At 40.7% G+C, this 21,350-nt stretch overlaps 1 protein-coding gene across 2 annotated transcripts in view; it reads right to left on the bottom strand.

Moving 5' to 3' along the window:
- Nucleotides 1-884: 884 nt before the first annotated feature.
- The window catches only part of Snap25 (synaptosome associated protein 25), a 73,483-nt gene continuing 53,017 nt past the window's right edge, over nucleotides 885-21,350 (bottom strand). The window contains exons 4-8 of one of the 2 annotated variants that reach the window (XM_051144720.1): nucleotides 20,677-20,725; nucleotides 13,491-13,608; nucleotides 9,485-9,610; nucleotides 5,944-6,088; nucleotides 885-2,200 (exon numbers count right to left, since the gene is read on the bottom strand). In XM_051144720.1, coding sequence (XP_051000677.1) covers nucleotides 2,132-2,200; nucleotides 5,944-6,088; nucleotides 9,485-9,610; nucleotides 13,491-13,608; nucleotides 20,677-20,725 — 507 coding nt within the window. In that variant the 3' untranslated portion in view covers nucleotides 885-2,131. Of the gene's footprint in view, nucleotides 2,201-5,943; nucleotides 6,089-9,484; nucleotides 9,611-13,154; nucleotides 13,273-13,490; nucleotides 13,609-20,676; nucleotides 20,726-21,350 lie in introns of both variants that reach the window. The other variant, XM_051144719.1, reaches the window with a different exon arrangement.

Genomic DNA, 21,350 nt, shown 5'->3' with positions numbered 1-21,350 from the left:
ATAACAGGCCAAAGGAGATGTAGATATAACCTACGTGCTCACTAACTGAGGAACAGCTAAACAAATGCAATAATAAAATATTATCTGATCATACAAAGGACTAGACTACTGAGACATGCTACAATACTGATGAACCATGAAAACTTCATGCCAAGTGAAAGCAGTCAATCACAAGGACCCACTGTACCACTCCTTATATGAAATGTTCAGAGCAGACATATCCATAGAAACAGCTGGCAAATGACTAAACTAGTAGTTATGTCAAGTTGGAAGAAGTAACTGCTAATAAATGTGGGCTACGGGGGAGTGACACAGATGGTCTAAGACTAGATTATACATCATCATGAATGTACAAAATTGATTACGTTGGGTAATTAAGTACCTTCCGTGGAAGCCATAACAAAACCCTTAGCTTTGTGCTTGCTATGTGAGTGTTCTACCATTACAATACACTTTTAGGTAAATGAGTGAGTTAAGAAAAGTGTGGGTTGTGGTGTTATGGTGATGAGGGCTGAGCATTGGATGACGGCAATGCTTGCAAAGGGGAAGGAGATAAGAGTTACCAACACTTGGGATACCTAAGTTTACACAGAGCCAAGACTAGAGGACCTTAGGCTTCTCCCCGCCCCGCCCCAGTGGATTTCTTTCTATGCCTGCTGGAAAACTGTGGTCCTCATAGCTAACACTGAAGTTACACATAAATATTTCTAGAACAGGTTAGAAGAACCAAATCAAGGTGTCTGGTGTCATTCGGACTGTGCTGAGACAGAACATTGTTGGTTTTCCACCAAGTGTCTATAACCAGCTTGGTAGGAGCTACTGAACAGACTGTGCAGACTTTGCACTCTGGTGTGAATGCAACATCAGACGGCAGCCGGAAGGTAGGGTCTACAGTTTTTAATAATTTTAAACTAGCTACAAAATGTCAATCACTTCACAAACCAACAGAGGAGACAGAGGGATTTAATATACATGCTGTAATGATATTTATCTCACAGTTTATCTATATTTCATTCATTTATATAATTTTTTAAAGGTTTCTTTATCAGCGACTAGACATCTCAGCAATTTGGTGTGCATAGCTCTAGATTAAGCAACGAAGAATTGTACTGATGACAAACCACAAGGAAATGGCGATCAACGAGAGTCAGACTTAGAAGAGCTGTATCTTCATACCTTCCACAGCAAGAGCATTGTCTCGAAAACATAGCTTCCAAAAGCAGCCCACAAACCCTATATTACATCCATTTCACATAGTTTCAGCCAAACATATATTTTGCTAGAAATGATTAATGATGTTTCAAATCCGTATGTGTGTGTGTGTGTGTGTGTGTGTGTGTGTGTGTGAAAAAGAAAAAAGGGATGATTATGATCAGTAGGTCTGAACGTTGACAGAAATAAGGTGACACAGCTGCAGGTTTTGCTGGTATGACTTAATCTTGACAGTGTCCCAATACTGAGCATGCGTAGTTGTTGCTTTGTTATTGTTGCTGTTGTGTGTGTTGTTTCCTTGTCAGTATGCTACTGTCATGGAAAGTTTTTGTTTAAGTAGGAATCTAAAAATCTATTTAGTTCTCATGCATAAATGCATAAATCACATCACTTTTAGTGCAATGCCTGTTATGTAATTTCACATTGTCTAATCATGAAATCATAGAGACAGATAATAGCCATGAGGAACCAAAGACAACACATTTGGAGAGATTCAGAGCCTGACACCTGAAGGAAGGACCATGGCAGTAGCTCTGCGGAATGTCACAGTTTTACAAGAACAATACTGTGTATTGAGAGAATCAACAGCACATTAAGCATTCCTAAATTGTTGTCATTCAGCAAACGCCACTGAGAAAAAAAAAATGAGACCTAAGCCATCTTAGGTTGGGAATTAGAGCCACCAGATGACCACTATGTACAACCTTTGGAAAGAAAGAGAGCCAGAGAAAACAAGAGACACATGGTATCATTGAGAAGCAGACAGACCACACAGGACATTTACAGTGGGGGTGACTGACTGTGTGTGTGTGTGTGTGTGTGTGTGTGTGCAAGACCTACTAGGTAATACCATGAGAAAAGCATGAAGGAGCTCTCTTGTCCAACAACTTTTGGAGGAGAGCGCAGTAAGAGGGCAAATTTAACCACTTCCCAGCATCTTTGTTGCACGTTGGTTGGCTTCATCGATTCTGGTTTTGTTGGAATCAGCCTGAAAAAGAAGAGAGAAGAGAGGTCTTAGACTGCTCCTTAAAGTGCCATTCACCTCTGAGCCTACTCAGGTTCTTCTTTTGTGAAACTACCTTGAAAACTTCTCCATTCAGAATTATCACTCTTACTTTTTTTTTCTCCCTAGGATCATTGTTATGGCTTTAAGTGGACAAGGTCACAGAAACTTGACCTGGGTTTTCAACAGTTTCCCTCACTGGTTAGCATCTATTTTTGAGGACAGAGTTATAGTATATATTTTTCTATGTTGGAAAGCTGCTTAAAGGCTAGACCTTTAAGGCCCAGGAAATTAACTTCTTCCATGACCATGACCACAGGGAAACGTATGGCAGCAGTAGAGACTGTTGCTCTTTCCTGTCATGAGTGACAATGTTTCTAACTCTACAGCCTGGGCAGAGGAGAAAGCCACCAGGTGGTCAAAGGAAGCAGAGTTAGGTTTTGAATGATCTATTACTCATTGATCGTAGGCTTTGCACCTACTTCCCCAATTCCCAGGCTTCTACGTTCAGTTTGAGTTTGTGAATTCCTAGCATGCTGGAGTCATCCATAGTCAAACAGATATTTGGAAAGGTGGCCATATTTCTAGATTATGCACAACTGAATTATCTGGCCATGGCTCTGCACCATCTGTTTGATTAATCAAGAACTGGCTTTAAAACGAATGTTTACATCACAAGAGAGAACACCGATTTGCCCCCATTATTCTGAACTGTAGACACATATTTTTGACCCCCAGGCTCCTCATTTGGAAAATGGATAATGCCTCCCAATTTTATTTGGTTCCCAAGTCTTTCTTCTGTACCTACAAGTGGTATCAGGAATGATAGTTCTTTGGTACAAAGGAAAATTACTAGCTCAGACCAATTTGAAATAGTCCTATAGACTGAATTGTGCCATTTCTAGACTGAGCTCCAAGAGGCTGAAATGAGAAAATAATCTATTTTAAAATAAATGTCATTTCTGAATGTAAATGTAGATGGCTTGGCTTATGAATGCACTGCCCGGCCTTCCTAGCAGCGTGGGGGTATTTAAGTAGAGCAGAGGCTATTCTTGGAATAGTCTCAAAGGACACAGTGGAGTTGGAACACCTTTGTTTGATGGGTGTCTGTGACTTTCTCTCAAGTTTGCTGAAGCACATTCAAATTCCAGACCCACAGTACATGGCACAAAGGTACCACATACTATTTGTGTTATATAAAAGAAATAGCACCTTTTAGAAAACAACAAAACAAAACATGACAGATTCTTCCTTTAGGTATGTCCCTTGGAAAATGCCTGTCTCTGTTCATCTTGTTTTCCTTGTTCATCCTTGATGATTTTTTTAAAATGGAGATTACCTCATCCCAGTATTCCTGTTTGATTTTATAGAAACCTAAGCTCACTGACATTTCCAACATGTATTACATGAGTTCCCTTTGTGAAAACCCACAGTGTCCACCAGGGAGCCTAGGCATTGTTGGAAGGAGGTTCTAAGTCCATCTTTTTTGAGCCCCCAACTTCATGGCAGGGTGTGTACTGGCCCAGATCAGAAGTCTAGAATTGTGTGCATACTATGCCATATATCGGTATATTCAGATTCCAGGCTGGAACTCTTCTCCCAGTTTCTACATCACAGAGCTGGTGAACAGTATCCCCGTTTAGAAGCCACGGCCTTAGTTCTCAGGCTCTGTGTCCCCTACTGATGGACGACCTCGAGGACCACCTGACTGGATCTCAACACATCTAATTCCACCAGCTTTACCATTAAGTTTGACTAGTTCCCTTGTTTTGTTAGCACCAGTTTGCATGATGCTTGGGATGAAAAGTTCTAATTTCCAGTTTTCTAGAGGAACTATGTGCTTGTAACTTTCAAAGACTGTACATACAAATACCCATAAACAACAACACAAAGCAATTTCTTTAAAATCCACACAAATACATCAAAGGTCTTCTTGTTTTGAGCTTCCCAGAATTTATTATCAACCCAAATGGAGATGATAATGGAGCCTGATGGGGGAAGTGGGGTGAAGATCATTGATGGAGCCAAGAGAGAAACACATTCTCCCTGCCTTGGCTACTGTGTGGCTTGAACTCAATCCTACACATGCAGAGATTTCTGAATACTGTTATCCAAGACCTCAGCTTCCCTGAGAAGAAGGGAGCCTGCTAACAACAGGGTAGCTCAAATACATGATTGGCTGGACTCAAATGGGCTATGTTTATACTGTGTCCAGATTGTGATTTTGGTGGGAGGAAGACTTTCTATTTCAAAGGTTGACCAGGCTATACTAATTATTGAAAGGCAAATATATGCCTTCCCTCCACCACAGTGACTCAGCAGTCTGTGGTTGATGCAAGCCAGAACAGCTGTTATCCATCACCTTGCTTGGCTTTTCCCTGTGTACACCTTTATTGGTAGTGCTTTATCCAGAAGGTTCTCGCCATACTAGAAAACTATACCCACAGCAGTGTCTGAATGTGGACTCTGCTACCTTTTCAGAAGCAATAAATATTTCTCTTTCCAAGTTTCGGCAACTCAAAGTTTTCACCACCTTATGTTAGTAAAACTCTCTTCTCTGGAAGCCCTCTTGGCTTAGTTGAATGATCTGCTTGCTTCTGAGTCAATTTGGTCCATGGACAGAAAACAAACACTTTATGTTTTCTCAGGTTGTTTTCCTTCTGAAAGACAGCTCAGCAATGATTTCTTTGTTCCTTTTTCCTTTGTGGCAGTAATGGCTTAGACCAGGCTGAGTTGGATCCAGCACTTTTTGAACCTTTCAATATGATTCTAAAATCCACTAGCTCTCACTGTATTAAAAGATTTATCAGAGCAAAAGCTGCTTAGCCATGATAAGCGTGTTGTAACTTGCAAACGTAAGCAAAACAGGAGCATTTTGTCAGCCAGCTCTGACACTTGTGCAGTTCACCACTGATTGGGCAAAATGTCATATATTGTTTATCTGGAGTACATATGACATGTTTCTCCTATTCACTCCTTCATGGCACATTGGGATGCTTGAGGACCAAGAGGCCACTACTTAGTTTGTGATTTAAAGGATCTAAAAATTATCCCACTCTGTTCTTGGCAATGGAAAAGATATTTTTTAAGAAATTCAAGAGCTCAGATTAAGAACATTGATGTCTCACAGAGAATAAACACACAGGAGAAAAGTAGCTAGACAGAAATTACACACATAAAGTCATTGTTAAACCCTTAATGCACCCATCTCTCCATCTTGGTATTTGGACAGTTAGAAAGATTATAATTAATATTCAACATTACTGGGGATGGGGCCAATATAAGGAAAGAATTAGCATCTGATTTGTATGGTGAATGATTTCATGGTTTTAGTGTCCTAATATGAATTTCTTGGCAGTGGGAATATGATTTGTCTCAGTTTCATGTTTCTAAGTGCATAGCATATAGTTAGCATGGGGGAGATTTAGAGAAATATCGACTGCATTTGATGGTATGGCCTGGGGCTAAGGGTGTAGCTCCTTGGTGAAATGCTTTTCTAGCATTCCTAAGGACCAGTGTTCAATTCCTAACCCTCACAATAAATCAAAACTCAAACACATTCTAATCTTTGGTCCAGTTCTGTTGCTGAATCCCATGTTTTTGTCTTGAAGTATTAAGGGCAAAATCTCCAGCAACTAGTGTTCCTGGGTACAGTATCCCTTTGCTAGTGGCAATCAGTCCCCACCCCTGGCCCCCATCCTCCCCCTCTCCCGAGAGCTGTGGCTCACCTTCTCCATGATCCTGTCAATCTGGCGATTCTGGGTGTCGATCTCATTGCCCATGTCTAGGGCCATGTGGCGGAGGTTCCCAATGATGCCGCTCACCTGCTCCAGGTTCTCATCCATTTCATTTTCCCGGGCATCGTTGGTTACCCTGGGAGCCAGAGAGCAATTTTGAATGAGAGAGAGAGTGAGACGGAAGTGGTAGAGAGTGAGGAAAGTCTTCAGACACCTAGGGATATATGCCTTATTCTTATACAATATACCAACACATCTTAACATCTGTTCTAAACGCAGTTTTGAAATTGGTGTTTTGAGCTCAGGGTGTAGCTTAATAGTAGAGTACTGTGTACTGATACAAAAACTGTATTGGAGACCTTTGAATTCTCTTTCCTTCTTTTTCTCTGAAAAGGTTCAACTATGAAGCCGAGGCTGGCTGAGGTCTGGAATCACCCTTCTCGTCCTATCTAGTATTTGCATCACAGCTATGCACCTCTACACCTGCTATGACTGTATAGTTCCAAGAAAAGTCATATTAAGTGCATCAATGAATTCACTTTTATGATTTCCAAAACTACATCATTCCCTCCTTACGTGTTATTTTATTTATTATTTTATTTGTTTAATGTGTATCTGTGGGGTGTGTGTGTGTGTGTGTTCATGTGTGAGTCCTAAAGTGCCATGGTACCCACGTGAAAGTCAGAGGAGAGCCTCCACTGTAAGTCTACCATGTCTATCAGGGTGTCTTACCCATCAGCGTGCATATCATGTATGAACTTTCAGGGTTTCCCCTGCCCTCTTTCCATGTCACCACAGACACATTAGAATGACAGGTGTGCACTGCCACATCTGGCATTCACGTGGCTTCCAGGCATCTGAACTCACCTGAGTGGCAAGCATTCATCCACTGAGACATTTCTGGGCCACCAATACCCTAATTTTATTTTTATGAAAATATAAATCATGTACTCCAAGGGACTCTAGGTCAGAGGATGGAGGCACAGTTATATAGAGAATTTGTATTTTTTTTGTTCCTGAAACATAAATTTCCAAGACTCAACTTGTGGGTGAAAAGGGAAAATCAGGTAGAGAATCTCAGCATTCATCACTTTCCCGCTTTGAGATCTGCATCAGTGTGGGCAGCAGTGATGAACTGTCTGCCCTTGAGTCTGAGACCTCCTAAGGGGTTTAAAGGAACTGTTTTTTTCCCCCCAGGGTTATTCCTATACATGTACATGTTGATGCCATAGGTGCTTTCAGAGCAGAAAAATGTGTACGTGGTGGATCGAGTTGAACGGGCAGGATGGGAGGGCAGGAGCTGGCTCACAAAGCACTTTACCACATTTCCAAAGGCCAACTTGAAGGTTAATAGAAGGCACGCTATTGCAAACAGCAGGCATCTTACTGCAAATAGAAAGCACTGATTACAGAAATTTTCCTACTAGTTACAGTAATGAGCTGAATACTGAAGGGTTAAACTTCTTTTCCCATGGCAACTCCCAAAGTATACTGGCCTATCATAACTTTCTTCTTTTGTTCATTTTGGTTTATTTGAAACCTTGTCTCCATATATATGCCAAGCTGGCTTTGAGCCCTTGGGGCCTCCTGAATGCTGGGATTAGAGTCCTATGCCACTCTGCCTGGCTCCACTTATATATAAGCCCTAGCCAGAACAAATTTTAAAAATAACAACCTCCTAGTATTTACATTTCATTTGAATTATCATCAACAACAGAACCATTTCCCTCCCTACTGCACAGTGGGATCTCCTGTGCTTTAAAATCAAAGATGTTGTGTCTAGTGCCAAGAGATTCTCATTCACTTGCTATGGACTGAGTGTAGGCACTGGTCCCTCCATCTTTACTCCTTCCCTTTGTCCCTGCTTTCCCCACTTTCTTCTTTTGTACCCCTTGGTTGATGCTAATGCAACTCCTGGTATTAAAAAAAAAAAAGCCTAGTTTCCTTGGGAAGCAGATGAAGGCAGAATTAGAACTGTCATTTGTAAGGCTGCAGGTGCAGGTCTAGACCCTATGACTGATGAATCACATTTGAATCCCTGCAGTATTGGTTATTCAACAACCACAATGACTTAGGGGTAGACACCGTCATGAAGACGGATAGTTTCACATGTACTGAGCCCGGGATAACAGTCCATATCGGTGGTTCTCAACCTTCCTCATGCTGCAACCCTGTAATACAGTTTCTCATGTTGTGGTGACCCCAAAATATAAAATCACTTTCATTGCCACTTCACAACTGTAATTTTGCTACTGTTATGAATTGCAATGGAAATATTTTTGGAGACAGAAGTTTGCTGAGGGGGTTGCAACCCACAGGTTGAGAACCGCTGGTTTACATACAGTAGTTTAAATAGTCTTAACTGAGATGGCTTATGCTTTCTTTGACAAAATTAAGCTGTTTTGGTTAAGACAAAGAGGTGATAGTGTGGAATGAATTTGAGGAGGGGTGTCCAAAAATATAATGAATATAATCTCCCTTTTCTCCCTCTTTTTTGTTTTTCTGAGACATGGTTTCTTTGTAGCCTTGGCTGTCCTGGACTCACTTTGTAGACCAGGCTGGTCTCGAACTCACAGTGATCCACCTGCCTCTGCCTCCCGAGGGCTGGGATTAAAGGTTTACACCACTGTGCCCAGCTTCTTCTTTTTTCATAGAAAATATTTGGCTGTTTTTCTGCTCAGTGCACTCATGAGAGCTGATATATTAGCTGACTTATATAAGTTGAGCTCTTAAAGAGATCTGTAAATTGGTTTTTGTTTCTAGATCTCAAAAGACAGGGTAAATGTACATTCCATTTTTTTTTTCTCTTTTTCCCACTCAAGTCGGTTCTTTGGCCTTCCGTGTCAGGGCCCCGAGATGCTGACCTTTATTATTATACTACTGGCTCCTTGTTGGCTCTGACTTCCAATGGGCATTGGAGAGTGGCCCAAGGGAGACTGGATAACAGGAGAAGCAAGGGCTTAAGGTGTTTGCTTACCTTTCTCACTCTATACAACTCTGGCCATGGCTGCCTTTCCCTATCACAATACCCTTCTGTGGTCATAACTGTTGGGTTTTGGTAATGGTTTTCACTCCCATTTCCAGAGAGCTGAGTGGTAACGCTCCCTGCTACTACCTGAGTGTAAATGGTATATCACATACACTGTCTAACATGCCTTTGTCACTTTAGTAAACTTGACTGAAAAACCCGCATCATGCAGTGCCTTTTCACAGCCTCTCTGATTCTGGGTATGGTCGTGGAAATTGCTTTGTTTAGAGACACCCTGGCAAACAGTACACAGGCTATAGTTTGGGAGGACATTGGATCTTGCCCTCTTGACGTACTCTATCACTGTGAAGAAACCTGAGCTTTTTGCTGCAAGACGTCATGACAGTGGACGGAAGGGCCTCTATTGGTAGCCCAGCCAAAGTCCAGAGAAGTAAGTAGTGAATACAGTCCTACCCCAATGAGGGATCCCAAAAATTCCTTATGGAAGAAAATAAAATAGCTCAGCACTGGTTATCCATCCACAGGGAACTGCAAGAAACTCACCTGCGGATGAAGCCACCACTGATGGCCATCTGCTCTCGTTCATCCACCACACGGGCAGGCTGGCTGGCCACTACTCCATCCTGATTATTGCCCCAGGCTTTTTTGTAAGCATCACTGGATTTAAGCCTATGCAAAAATTTGGGTGAGTGACAAAGCACAGGGTGGAGCAGCAAGCTCACAGAAATTATCAAGTCTTTAAGCAAAGAACCGAACCAAGCGAATGAGTTTTAAAGTTGAGGCATTGGAGAATACCGATATATCATAATCCGGACCCAGACAGTTGGCCACCACCACGCCTCAGCATTTTATTTTCAATCAAGCCAATTGCGGTGGTCAAGACTACTCTTTGAATTGTTTTGTGGTTTAATTGGGTTTAAGATAAGGCTTAGTGTAGCTGGAGAACATTTAGTTCTATTTCACTGACATGGTTATATTTTGAGACACAGAACACAGCAAAACATACTGGCAGACAGACACAAAACAAGACTGCCGAGTAGAGGGTGTACATCACACCACAGTAACACAGAGTCATGAAGAAAAACATACTTGACCAAGCTTTTAAACACACCATCATGCAATGATCTCTGCTTAATCTATTTCCCCCAATGCATGTGAACTCTATTTGCAGTGTTTCCTGGGAGAAAGACAGGGTTGGTGGATGGCCAAGGGTGATGGTCTTTGGGTTGCCTCTCCAGTAGTTTGAAATTGATAATATATCGGTACTTCCAGTCACCATACATCCAGGGTTGATGTACAAACCTTTGTCCACAGAGACAAAAAGTAAAAGAAGCATAGTGAAATGAACGCAGGAAAATAGAAGAGAGAACAAGCCATCTAGCACCCAAGAGGAACCCCACCCCCACTGCCCCCTGTGTCTTCTTCATGCACCAGCTACAGGCATGAGGAGAAAGTGAAGCATTCTCATTTAAGCCAAACTACTCCAGAAGTTGACCATTCTCGAAATAGGCACTAGCAGGACAGTAATAGCCTTCGTGAGGATTTGAAACGCAGTTCAGTAGCTTCTTGGTTGGGCCAAAGGGCAGGGTAGTGTGCATACAGATTCCTACTTTAAACTATCCTGGGTTATGACAAGGAAGGGTGGTTTGGAACTAGTGTGGTCTCCATGGGCTACAGTTCACTGACCTGCCTTGGAACAAAACTTAAAATCCAGGCATACCTTTTGTGCCCAATAGAAACATATAGAGCATATTTTGGTGGGTGTGTTGTAATTTAAGGCAATCAAAGATGTTTCTAGGTTCTTTGCATAGTAGAAACCACATACTATTGAGTCCAAGAACAACATACATCCGTTGGTCCTACTTCACAGTTCTTATTCTAAGACACCATGGTTGAATTCCCACTTCTTTCTCTCACTATAGGGTCAAAGCCATCTCTTAAACTTGCTTTAGCCCTTGCAGATTGAGGACCAAAAAACTATGGTGACAAACTAGGAAACACAGCAATGGGATTTCAGTAGCTCCCACAATTTACCATTAGCCCTTTGAGAAGCCACAACTTACTTCACCAAAGAGCCATGGGCCCACTCAATGAATTGTACAAAGTCACCAAACAAGTTTTCATAGTTAAGATAGTTTGTCTCTCCACCCCACCTCCCTGATTCTCTCTCTCTTTTTTTTTGGTTACAAGAAGCTGTTTGGACTTTGTGATGTTTTCTGCTATGTAAAATGTCTGGTATACCATCTTTGGCAAAGTCAAAGAAAAGGAAATATGCGTTTCCAAAGAGAAGGCAAACCACTGCACCCACAACGCTGCACAGACTCACATCACGGCCGTACATCTACCATAGTCCTTTGAAACATGCCGAGGCAGGGCAAAGCCCCCAGAGGGTCCAGGGCACCACCAGCCACTGCGTTGTGACACATGGTTTTTAAAGCGTTATTTACACACTTAGGAGACACTTCACTCAAGCTTTGAAGCTCAATTAGGGTCTCTTTTGAATTAAGGAATTAGGGACCACTGACATATGGATTTAGTAGGGGTCATGTTTCCTCAGAATCTGAGGATCTATCTTAAAGAGCCCTACCTCCACCTTTTCTTCACACACAATTGATGAAGGATTGAATGGGTGTATCTGTTAGAATTCACTTCCAATGTGGGGTAAGTTGGCTCCAAATGGTATACAGTCAAACCTTGACTAACTGGAATGCTTGAAAATAAGTTATTTTGGAGGATTCTATGGCTTTTCTGGTGAATAGTAGTAGGCTCTGCAGGAAATTTTTGTTTTAAGGGTAATTGGTAAATATCCTTCTCAAAATCTTGAGCTTTCAGCCAAGGAGTCTTTGTGTGTGTGTACAAGCAAATCTTTCCATAGATATGGCTGATAATAATGGTGTGTCTGATGACCTTTTAAAATCAACTGCAATATCACTTATTTATTTCTTCATATGTAGAGATTTCAGAATTGAGACTACATGAGACACTACAAATGTCCTGAAAAACAAAGTATTTCAAATCTGAGCTGACTGCCCCCTACTACCCCTGCCTCCCCTTTGGCTAAAAACAGAAAGAAGGCAATGAGCATCCCAGTTAGCTGAATTCCAGTTAGCCAGGCTTTACTGCAGAGTATCTTTTTAAAAACATGCCTTTTATTTATTGGTAAAATGAGCCCCTCCCCCTCCTAAACAGGAAGTGGGATATTTTAAATCAGCCTCAAAGTTTAAAGGGTGCAAATGGTCATATAATCTGCTCAAAATGACATCAATTTCTATTCTAAAAGCTAGGATCAGGAGAGCTTTTGGGTAAAAGGTTTCTTTTTGAGAGGGAAAGGGGAAAGGGGAAGGGAGATCAGTTAACGAGTTTATTTTTTCAAATGCATGTTGGGCAATCCACTCATGCATTTCCCCCCAACAGCTAGCCAAATGAGACTATTTTCTAGAACCCTTGAGTTTTGGTTTCTTTCAATTGCAAACCTTTATAACCACATGTCACATTTCTGCTACATTCCAAAAAAAGCATTGCGGAACCTTGAGAACAGTTAAATGTTTGGTGATGTCGTGCATGCAAAATCTACACATTTCAACATTTCAGCCAGTGTACGGGCAGATCTTAAAAAAAAAGAGAGTTACAGGAGTTGGGGCCAATTGGGGGCAGGCACTGATGCCTCCTACTGAAGAGGATGCCTTGCAGCACTGGGCGAGGCTATAGCATCTCCTGACCAAGTGCCGGAGCTGGAGGGCAGTTAAGTGAGAATCTGCCACACTCTCTGACTTGCAGAGGCGTACTTGGGCCAAATTAGCCTGTCTCTTTTACTTCTGGGAAAAAAAATCAAACCTTGACACATGAACTGCTAATATGCCACACTTATGCAAAGTCTTTTCTAAATCTACAATTTTAAGTTCTTGGGATTAAGGAAAATAACATGCCCTGAGTGCCTCTGTCTCAAAGTACACTTTCTGGAAAATGTTGAAACGTTCATCAATAAGAATTGCCGACAGTGAGGCTTTCACTGTAGTATGCCTGATTTTTAATGCATCAACAGTAACTCTCACTAATATTATCTATGCTATGAGATGAATGCATTGGAGACGGTATTGATCTGTTCTGCATGCCACATGCTCATCCTGCCTATGAGCCTGCAGGAATGAGCTAGTCAAGGCTTGGAGATGAGCCTTGGGGAAACCAACGCTTCAGGCAGGCAGGCAGCACCTACTTGTTACAGGGACACACACAAAGCCCGCAGAACTTTCCTAGGTCCGTCAAATTCTTTTCTGCTTCTTTCATGTCCTTATTGATTTGGTCCATCCCTTCCTCAATGCGTTCCAGTTGCTCTGATTAAACGCAAGTATTTTATCCCCACAGAATGAAGCAGATGGAAAAGGACAAAGAAAAAAAAAAGACAAAACTTCAGACATTCACTTTGACATTAAAAAAGAAAAAAAAAAAACGAAAAAAAAAAAAGAAAGAAAAAGAAAGAAAGAAAGAAAGAAAAGAAAAGAAAAGAAAGAAAACTGGACGCCACAGATTAGAGCTGGTACCCAGTACCTACTTGTTACAAGGACATATGAAAAGGCCACAGCATTTCCCTAAATCTTTTAAATTTTTCTCGGCCTCCTTCATGTCTTGGTTGATATGGTTCATGCCTTCTTCGACACGATCCAGTTGTTCTGGTTAGGACAAAGGGATGATAGTGTGGAATGAATTTTTTTTGGGTTTCCAACAGAACATGAGAAATGACTATGTGAATCAGAGTTAGAGAGAAAGAAAGAGGGAGAAGAAAGGAGATGAGAGAGTGAGAGTGAGTGAGAGAGAGAGAGAGAGAGAGAGAGAGAGAGAGAGAGAGAGAGAGAGAGAGATTGAGATTACAATGCATTGTCCAAGAGGATGCATTGCTGTAGACTGCCGCCGCCGCCGCCCTATGCAGACATGGGTGGAAGGAAATGAACAAGAAAGATGCTCAAAATAGTTTGCAGTTCAGGCATAATGGGATGGGATCAGAAGGCCTGTTTGATTTTGCATATCAAGGGAAACATCAGTGTATTGACTCAGACACCAGTGAAACCCAAGAGAAAGAAAGAAAAAAAAATAAAGATTGTGTGTTAATTTATGTTTAAAGGGTTCACATTCAATGCTTCTAGAAAGATCTGTTCAATTTAAGAAGATCTGTAGCTTTTGGTTTTTAAGTATCCCCAGCCAGATAAAAGGAGAGAATAGAATGCAGTGTCTTCTCCGAGGCCAACAGCAGAACAGTAAGCAGGGACAGACACAGCTGTGAGCTTCTGCTCTTCCCTCAGCAGTGGCTGTACAAGCAAAGGTAGCCCATGGTCTGTTCTTGGTTTTCTGTATATAATTCATAGAAGCTGGAAAAGAAAGTAACATCAGCGCAGCAATACCGTAAGTACCAAAACATTTCTATCCATTTCTTACCCTATGAGTGTCTTGTTTCAAAAGCTGGGGAACAGAATATTCTTCGGCCCTGCTTCCCCAGTGTCTATGATGGGGACCTTCTAACTACCAGCCTGGTCAGAGAACAGGGAGAATGTATCTCTACTTGGAAGAGGAGCAATTGTTTGGCACATAGAATGGCACTGTGCCATTGCTACAAGGCAAGCTGACCTCAGTGATTCTGAAACACAGCTCGATACTCATAAAATGGAAATCAGTTCTAGGTTGCCAGGGTTACATAAATCAAATTGATTAATTTCTCAAAAGTGTCACTGAATTGAGGTAACTGCAAGGTTAATGAAAGAGATTTGTCAAGTAGCTTTTCAGACCATTAAAGGAGAATTGCAACATGGTGTCTTTGCTGTCAGATGATAACGCCCAGTTACAACCTTCCTCTGCTTTTGGTCTATATTTTTATGTATGCTTTGACAATTGTGCCTCTAGAGTAAAGGGATGGCCAGAATAAAACCGATAAGCACATTTTTAGCCTATGGGAATAAACAGTCACCTGAATACCATGGCTCACAAATGTACACTGGAAATTGTTACTGTAAAACCAAAACCAGGCTCACTAGTGACAAAAAGTAGGGGCAGCCTCCATTTGGATGATAAGAGATTATTTTTCTCTCTTTACAGTCTAAAGAAGAAACTGTCTCTGCTGCCTCTGCTATGTTTTTCAGAAGCTGATGAAAACATCCCGGTGTTTCTCCAGCTTGGAGGACACGGCAGTGCTGTGCTTCTGTTAAGTGCACAGAGACAGGGATGTCCTGAAATCTTTATATGCAAAGAGCGCGCTCTCTCCCTTCCTGCTTCCTCACATTTGAGGGAACATTCCTGTCTCCTTGTCTCTTCCCTTCCTGGTTTGTTTGCTTGCTTTTTGGACATAAGCTCTTCCTCTGTAGCCCAGCATCCTAAGCACTGTGTTGTAAGCACAACCACGGCAAGATAAACTGTTTTTGTTTGTTTGTTGTCTGCTTGTTTTTAACTAAAGACTTAGGTCTGGTTTCCCTTTAGGAACATGGTAAAATTAGTTGGTGAATCAAATTTAACACTCGAGTGAGAGGACTAGGGTGTAAGGGAAAGAGCACAGCGCTTCTCTGAACCTTTTAAACCTTTCTTGGCCTCCTATATGTCTTGGTTGGCACAGTTCAAACCTTTATTAATTTGCCATCAAATTCGGAGCCATCATGCATACAGATCGAAATGAGGATTCCTGTTTAAATTAAATAATTGCTGATAGCTTGAACAGTGCTATGTTTGAATGGATTTAAAGAAGTACCTAGGCTCAAATTTACTTGAGGGCACAAACAATGGCTGCAATGCTCACACATTATTGGTAAGGGATGCATCTTCAGATGTTTGCACCTCCTGATACATTGCTCTTAAGTTAGAAAACAATGCTTTCTTGTTTTTGCAAAAAACAATGGCTCTCTGACAAAGACTTCAGAAGTCATATCTCTGGTGCCTCCAGAGAATAGGAGGTAATGTGTATATGTGAACTGACTCCTAAGTGTGTTGGCCCTATGAGTTAGGTACTTGAAAGATAAAAACAAACACAGCCATAGTCACACTTCTCAAAGCTGCATTCTGCCATGGATTTCCAGCTTTGGAGGCAAACATTTCACTGAAAGAGAAAAATAATCTGATGCTGAACTTGATTTAAAAAAGTAAAACCAGCATAGAACTATTTTGCCCAGGTATTCTAGATTCTAGCAATGATATTAATTTTACCATGCTAGTTGTGCATATGGGCGTATTAGACACAGGGGGACTTCGTAGCCTTGGACTAATTGCTGTGAAGCACTTCCCAGGAAGTTCACGAGAACATCTGATCCCTTCCTTTCCTTCCTTGTACAGCTGCCTCGGTGAGGGTCTCACGGCATGTTGCATAGGGTTGACTATGTCTTCTCTCCCTAAGCTTGTGCCTTTGCTCTTGGAAGTTGAGAAGATAACTTTTTGGGGGGTTCAGGGGAGTTTTCTGGTCTTCTAGTAGACAGCAGTACATATTGCTAACAGAAATTGAACTTTTTTCTTGCCAGGATATTTGAACGATCAATTATTTGTGATAGACTCACCAGTACTATTACTGTAGATTACAGTAGATTACTTAGGGTTTGTTTAGACATCTTTTCTGCCAAAATCATCGAAGAAAAGGGTCTTATATTATAGCTGTTAGAATACTTAGCTTACTGTGTTTTACGTAGTATGCAAGCCTTCATACTAATATTCAGTGAAAAGTCATAGTCTATATGATTTCTACTTTCCTTAGCAATGGGAAACTGAATGAAAATTTTTTTCTTTTTCTTTTTGAACAGAATGAGATTAATTACAACAAATTGAAATAGCCAAAAATCTACAGTGGCTAACGCATTGGACAGACTGTGCCATTGCTTACTGAGGTTGGTGAGTGGACATTAGGCAGAGGGCAGATTATGTTCTGAAACACTGCTTTGTAGTGCCATGAACTTGAAGATAGCTGGTTGGCTTTCTAGATTGGCCTTAATTTTGTGGTTTGTTTTTGTTTTTGTTTTGCCAGCTCAGGCCAGAGATTTTCCTGTTTAATTCAGAGCTCATGTCAAGTATGCTCTCAGAGGGTCTGGGCTGAGTCATCAAAACAACCCAGAAAAGACTAACAAAAGAAGCAAGAGAAACAGAATTGGAAGGTTAGATTATCAGTCTAAAAACCCTTTAGGGGATTTTCTGGGAGACATCATTTTTAGGGGAGACAAAAATCCCAAGCTCTGTATGTCCCCAGAGTTCTCTGCCATGCCTGGCGCTCCTTGGTGCCTTCCTGGTACCTGGGTATAAAACAAGAATCCTATAAGGAACTTGCCAGTGCAAGTGTTCATTGGACAACCTGCAGAGGTCTGGCTTGCCTCCACAGTAGATGCAATGGCTCTCTAGGAGGTCGGTTGTTGCCTGTGGTTCCTTGAGCAGCTGTGAGGTAGAAATAGTCAATACTTTGGATGTCAGGCATAGACATAATTAATACAGCATAAGCTTAAGAGAAACAAAAAAGCAGTTACTAATGTAAACAAGTAAACGTTGCACAAACAGGGAAGATAGTGGTTGGCACACTCATTTGTCACTTGCAAAGACCCTAAGCTCTCAGCTTAGTAAAAATAGAATGTATACCTCTTAAGACAAACCTCAGATCACTCACTTTTGGAGATTTACAATTGCAGACTTTTTTTGTTTGTATGAGCTATTCATTACATATCATCTATAACACAAACTCATGAGAAATACGCTTATGAGAAAGATCCAGAAGGTTTCAGCTGAAAACATTCACTGTGTGTGTGTGTGTGTGTGTGTGTGTGTGTGTGTGTGTGTGTGTGTGTTTCTCTTTGTTTCTTAGATAATAATATCTAGGTGCTTATGGGAATCATGGTGTTTATGAATGTTTGCATATGTATGGGGATTTCATCACATTGTTCCTGTATATTTCCTTCCTTCCTTCCTTCCTTCCTTCTCTCTTTTCTTTCTTTTAAAGTTTTTTGAGACAGGGTTTCTCTGTGTGTAGTCCTGACTATCCTCAAACTCACAGAGATCTGCCTACCTCTGTCCCCCCAGGTGCTGGGATTAAAAGTGTGCGGTACTACTGCCAAGCTCCTACATATTTTCTTCATCAAAGTACAAGGATCTTTGCAGCTCTGGCAAGCAGGCTGTTTATTTTCTACCTCTCTTTCTCTCTTTTCATCTGTGATGCTAGGGACTGAATCAAGGGCCTCGATCTTGTTAAATAGCGACTCTACAAAGAAGCTCCATCCCTAGCTGTTCTCTCTATGTCTCTGTGTCTCTACTGTTTCCCACGCCGTGTCTTTATGTCAGTACTTTGTAGAGCAGGGAAGGAAGTTATCCCTCTTCTGTGGTAAAGTCACTTTCTCCACACTGATGACTACAAACTGAAAGTGTTGGTAAGACAGAACTGCTAATCCCTTGAGAGCCTTTGTTTTAATTTTGCTTTGGAAACCATCGCTCTTCTATATGGGTACCCTCTGTTGCACAGCATTAAAGAAATGACTCACTGCACCCCTACTTCAGAGGTGAGATTTTTACTACACAGATCAAGCCACCGTGCAATTATGATAGATCTATGGGGTAAGGTTCTCAAGACTGACCCTGTTGTGAGGCCTTTAGACTATAACTCAACTATACACTTAATGTGAGAGATTTCAACAAACTAATTTGAGCATTGGAAGAAAAGTGATGGGGTTGGTGTACAATTGTTTTTGTTTCTTTATTTTTACAGTTATTTGGTGTATACTTCGAAAATAGTTTATCACAAATAAATACTATAGAAACAAATGTCTCTTTATGATAGCATTAAGAAGGTCCCATCAGGGAAGTGGAGTGAGTTGCATGATATTCACACTTAGGTTGTGCTTTCTTCTGTAGGTAATTCATTGTATATATGTGTAATAATATAAATGTATATGTAAAAACATTTAATAAAAGTAAAAAAGATTCTGTGAGTCAAAAGATGCTGGGCATAGTGGGTTTGCCAGACCTGTGGCATTTCTGCCCAACACGAGCTTCTCTTCTCTACCTGGATTGGTAATCTTAGCTCCTGGGTTCTCCTCCGTTAACCTAGCTGAGACCTTCTCAGAACAGTTCTGAAGTCTGGGCTCCTTACATTCTATGTCCCTTTCCTTTCTGGCTCCTTTTCTAAGCGTTAAACCCATATCCCAGACCGAAGGCTCTTCCTCTCATACCTGGCAATCATAGGCTTTTACTGTTACATAAATGCAACACAGGCATTTCCTAATAAGTCTCTAATGCTCTAATTTCTTCTCAGGACTCCTCAAATGCTATGGCTTTCTCTCTTCTCTCCTTATTCCGACCCTAACTCACCAGAAGTCATTAAACAGTTAGATTAGGCACTGTGTTGATGGCAGAACATCTCTTTATGGCTATTTCATAGCTGACTTGGTTGACCTCTCCACTAACAAATATTTAGCCCATTATTGGTCTTATACAGCTACACGTAAGGCATATACATTTTTTTCACATAATTGTAAATGCACAACTGCAGTACAAAATTCTAGGAACTGATTCTTTTGACTAAAGATGGGAACACTTCAAAATTGGAAATATTTATCAAATTGTTCCTTATAACCTCTCTGTGGAGCCCACAGCACCCATGTGAAAATTAAGAGTCTCTCTTTTCCCAATACACTAAAGCATTGATTATTATCAATTTAAAATTTTTGTATTAACTTGTTTAAAACTGGCATGCCATTATAACTGATGGTTAAGACAATATTTTACATGTCTGCGTGCAAGCTGAAGCTTTATATCTTGTGCTCATTTTTCTCTTAGTTGTTTCCCTTTGATAATATGCACAGGCTCTCTATATTTAGCAACAGTGTTTTATGCCAGGTTATCAGCATGGCAATTTTCCTCTCAGTTTGCAGTGTGTGCTTGGAGTTTATCATGTCCTTGCTGGAATGAGTTTTATACTTATATTTGCTACTGGAAAAAAAAATCACAATCCTATTTTTTCTACTGTTCTTATAAAGTATGAAAATGTTCAAGTAGCTACTTATTATAAGAATTCAAAGTAAAAATAGGTAAAGAATTTTTGGCTAGAATTATGCACATTATCACTATATTGTTAGATATTTTGTGTCAAAGAAAAATATGAGACTGCCCTTATAGCTTCCACCTGAGTGTGTAGAGGTGATATGTTAATATTATGGCTATCTGAGTGTTTTTGTTCCTAATCCTTCAGAAAACGCTTTTAAAATAATGCAAATACTATGATTGGTTAAAATGTCTACCTTCCATACATCCCATGAAAAAACAACGGTTTAGTTGTTTGGGGATTCTCTGTGGTGATTTAAAAACCAAAACTTCCAGATGCTAAATCTGGATGGTGAGGTGAAATGCATAACTTCACGCACTATACCCCATAACCTCGATATTATTGGAAAGAAGCCAAACTTAGTGGGAAACTTGGGTGGTGAGAAGGATAGAAAAATTATCAATGCTGTGTAAAATGTTGCCTTCTAAGGAACACACCAAGAGTTTTCCTTCTAAAACTCTTGTTATTTCAGTGTACATTGCAGAGACAGCAGTGTCATTAACTAATTCATGAAGTAGGCCTTTGCATTTCCACATTCAATATTTTCAACAGAGAGAGAAAAATTAGTGAGATGAGATTTCTAGAACTCTTACACTTACACATGTAACACATGTACAATGGCCACCTGAGGGTGCCCGAGAAATTAAAAACCACAACTTTATTCAGATGAAGAATTGTTCTTATTGAAGAAATCTGAACTTACCTCCTTGTTCATCCAACATAACCAAAGTCCTGATACCAGCATCTTTACTCTACATCCCAATAATGGTAGCAAAGGTGAAAAGGAGTTAGAGAGAGAAAAGAGAAAGAGAAATCAGTAAGTAGACAATTATCCCTATAAATAAAGAATGAAGATGGACCAAAGGGAAGACACGTGACAAGAGCATTAAGGGACTGGGTAGAGACCAGCAGGAGAAGTGAGTAGAGGTGACTTTATCAGTGACTCTCAGGGCCATGTGGAGACATGAAGCGCACATCCCATAGGGTGAGCCTGGGTCCTTCAATACCATGAGTGTGCATTAAGATGCATGCACTTAATACCATGCAATCATTGTATGGAGATGTAAAAAGTCCTATAGTTTCTTCTTGGTAAGGGATGGGATAACAATTGAGATGTAATATGAATAAATTAATAAAATATATTTTAAAAATTCCTATAGTTTTCACAACACAGAAAGCAACATTTTCACAATCTTCTAGATTGAGAGTTTTTTTTTTTAACCTTCCAAGTTCAACAACAACAACAACAAAAAGTTCCCATTAATGGCCAGGGGAAGGATGCCTCACAGGAGATACCTAAGGATGATGGAGCTCTGGTTCTTAGGGTTATTACAAAAGAGTAGATTCTGAGAAGCACAGCTCAAAAGGAAACTGGTT

This window comes from Acomys russatus, chromosome 4 (genome assembly GCF_903995435.1).
Source record: "Acomys russatus chromosome 4, mAcoRus1.1, whole genome shotgun sequence".
NCBI classification, from domain to species: domain Eukaryota; kingdom Metazoa; phylum Chordata; class Mammalia; order Rodentia; family Muridae; genus Acomys; species Acomys russatus.
This window is presented reverse-complemented; position numbering and strand designations above follow the sequence as displayed.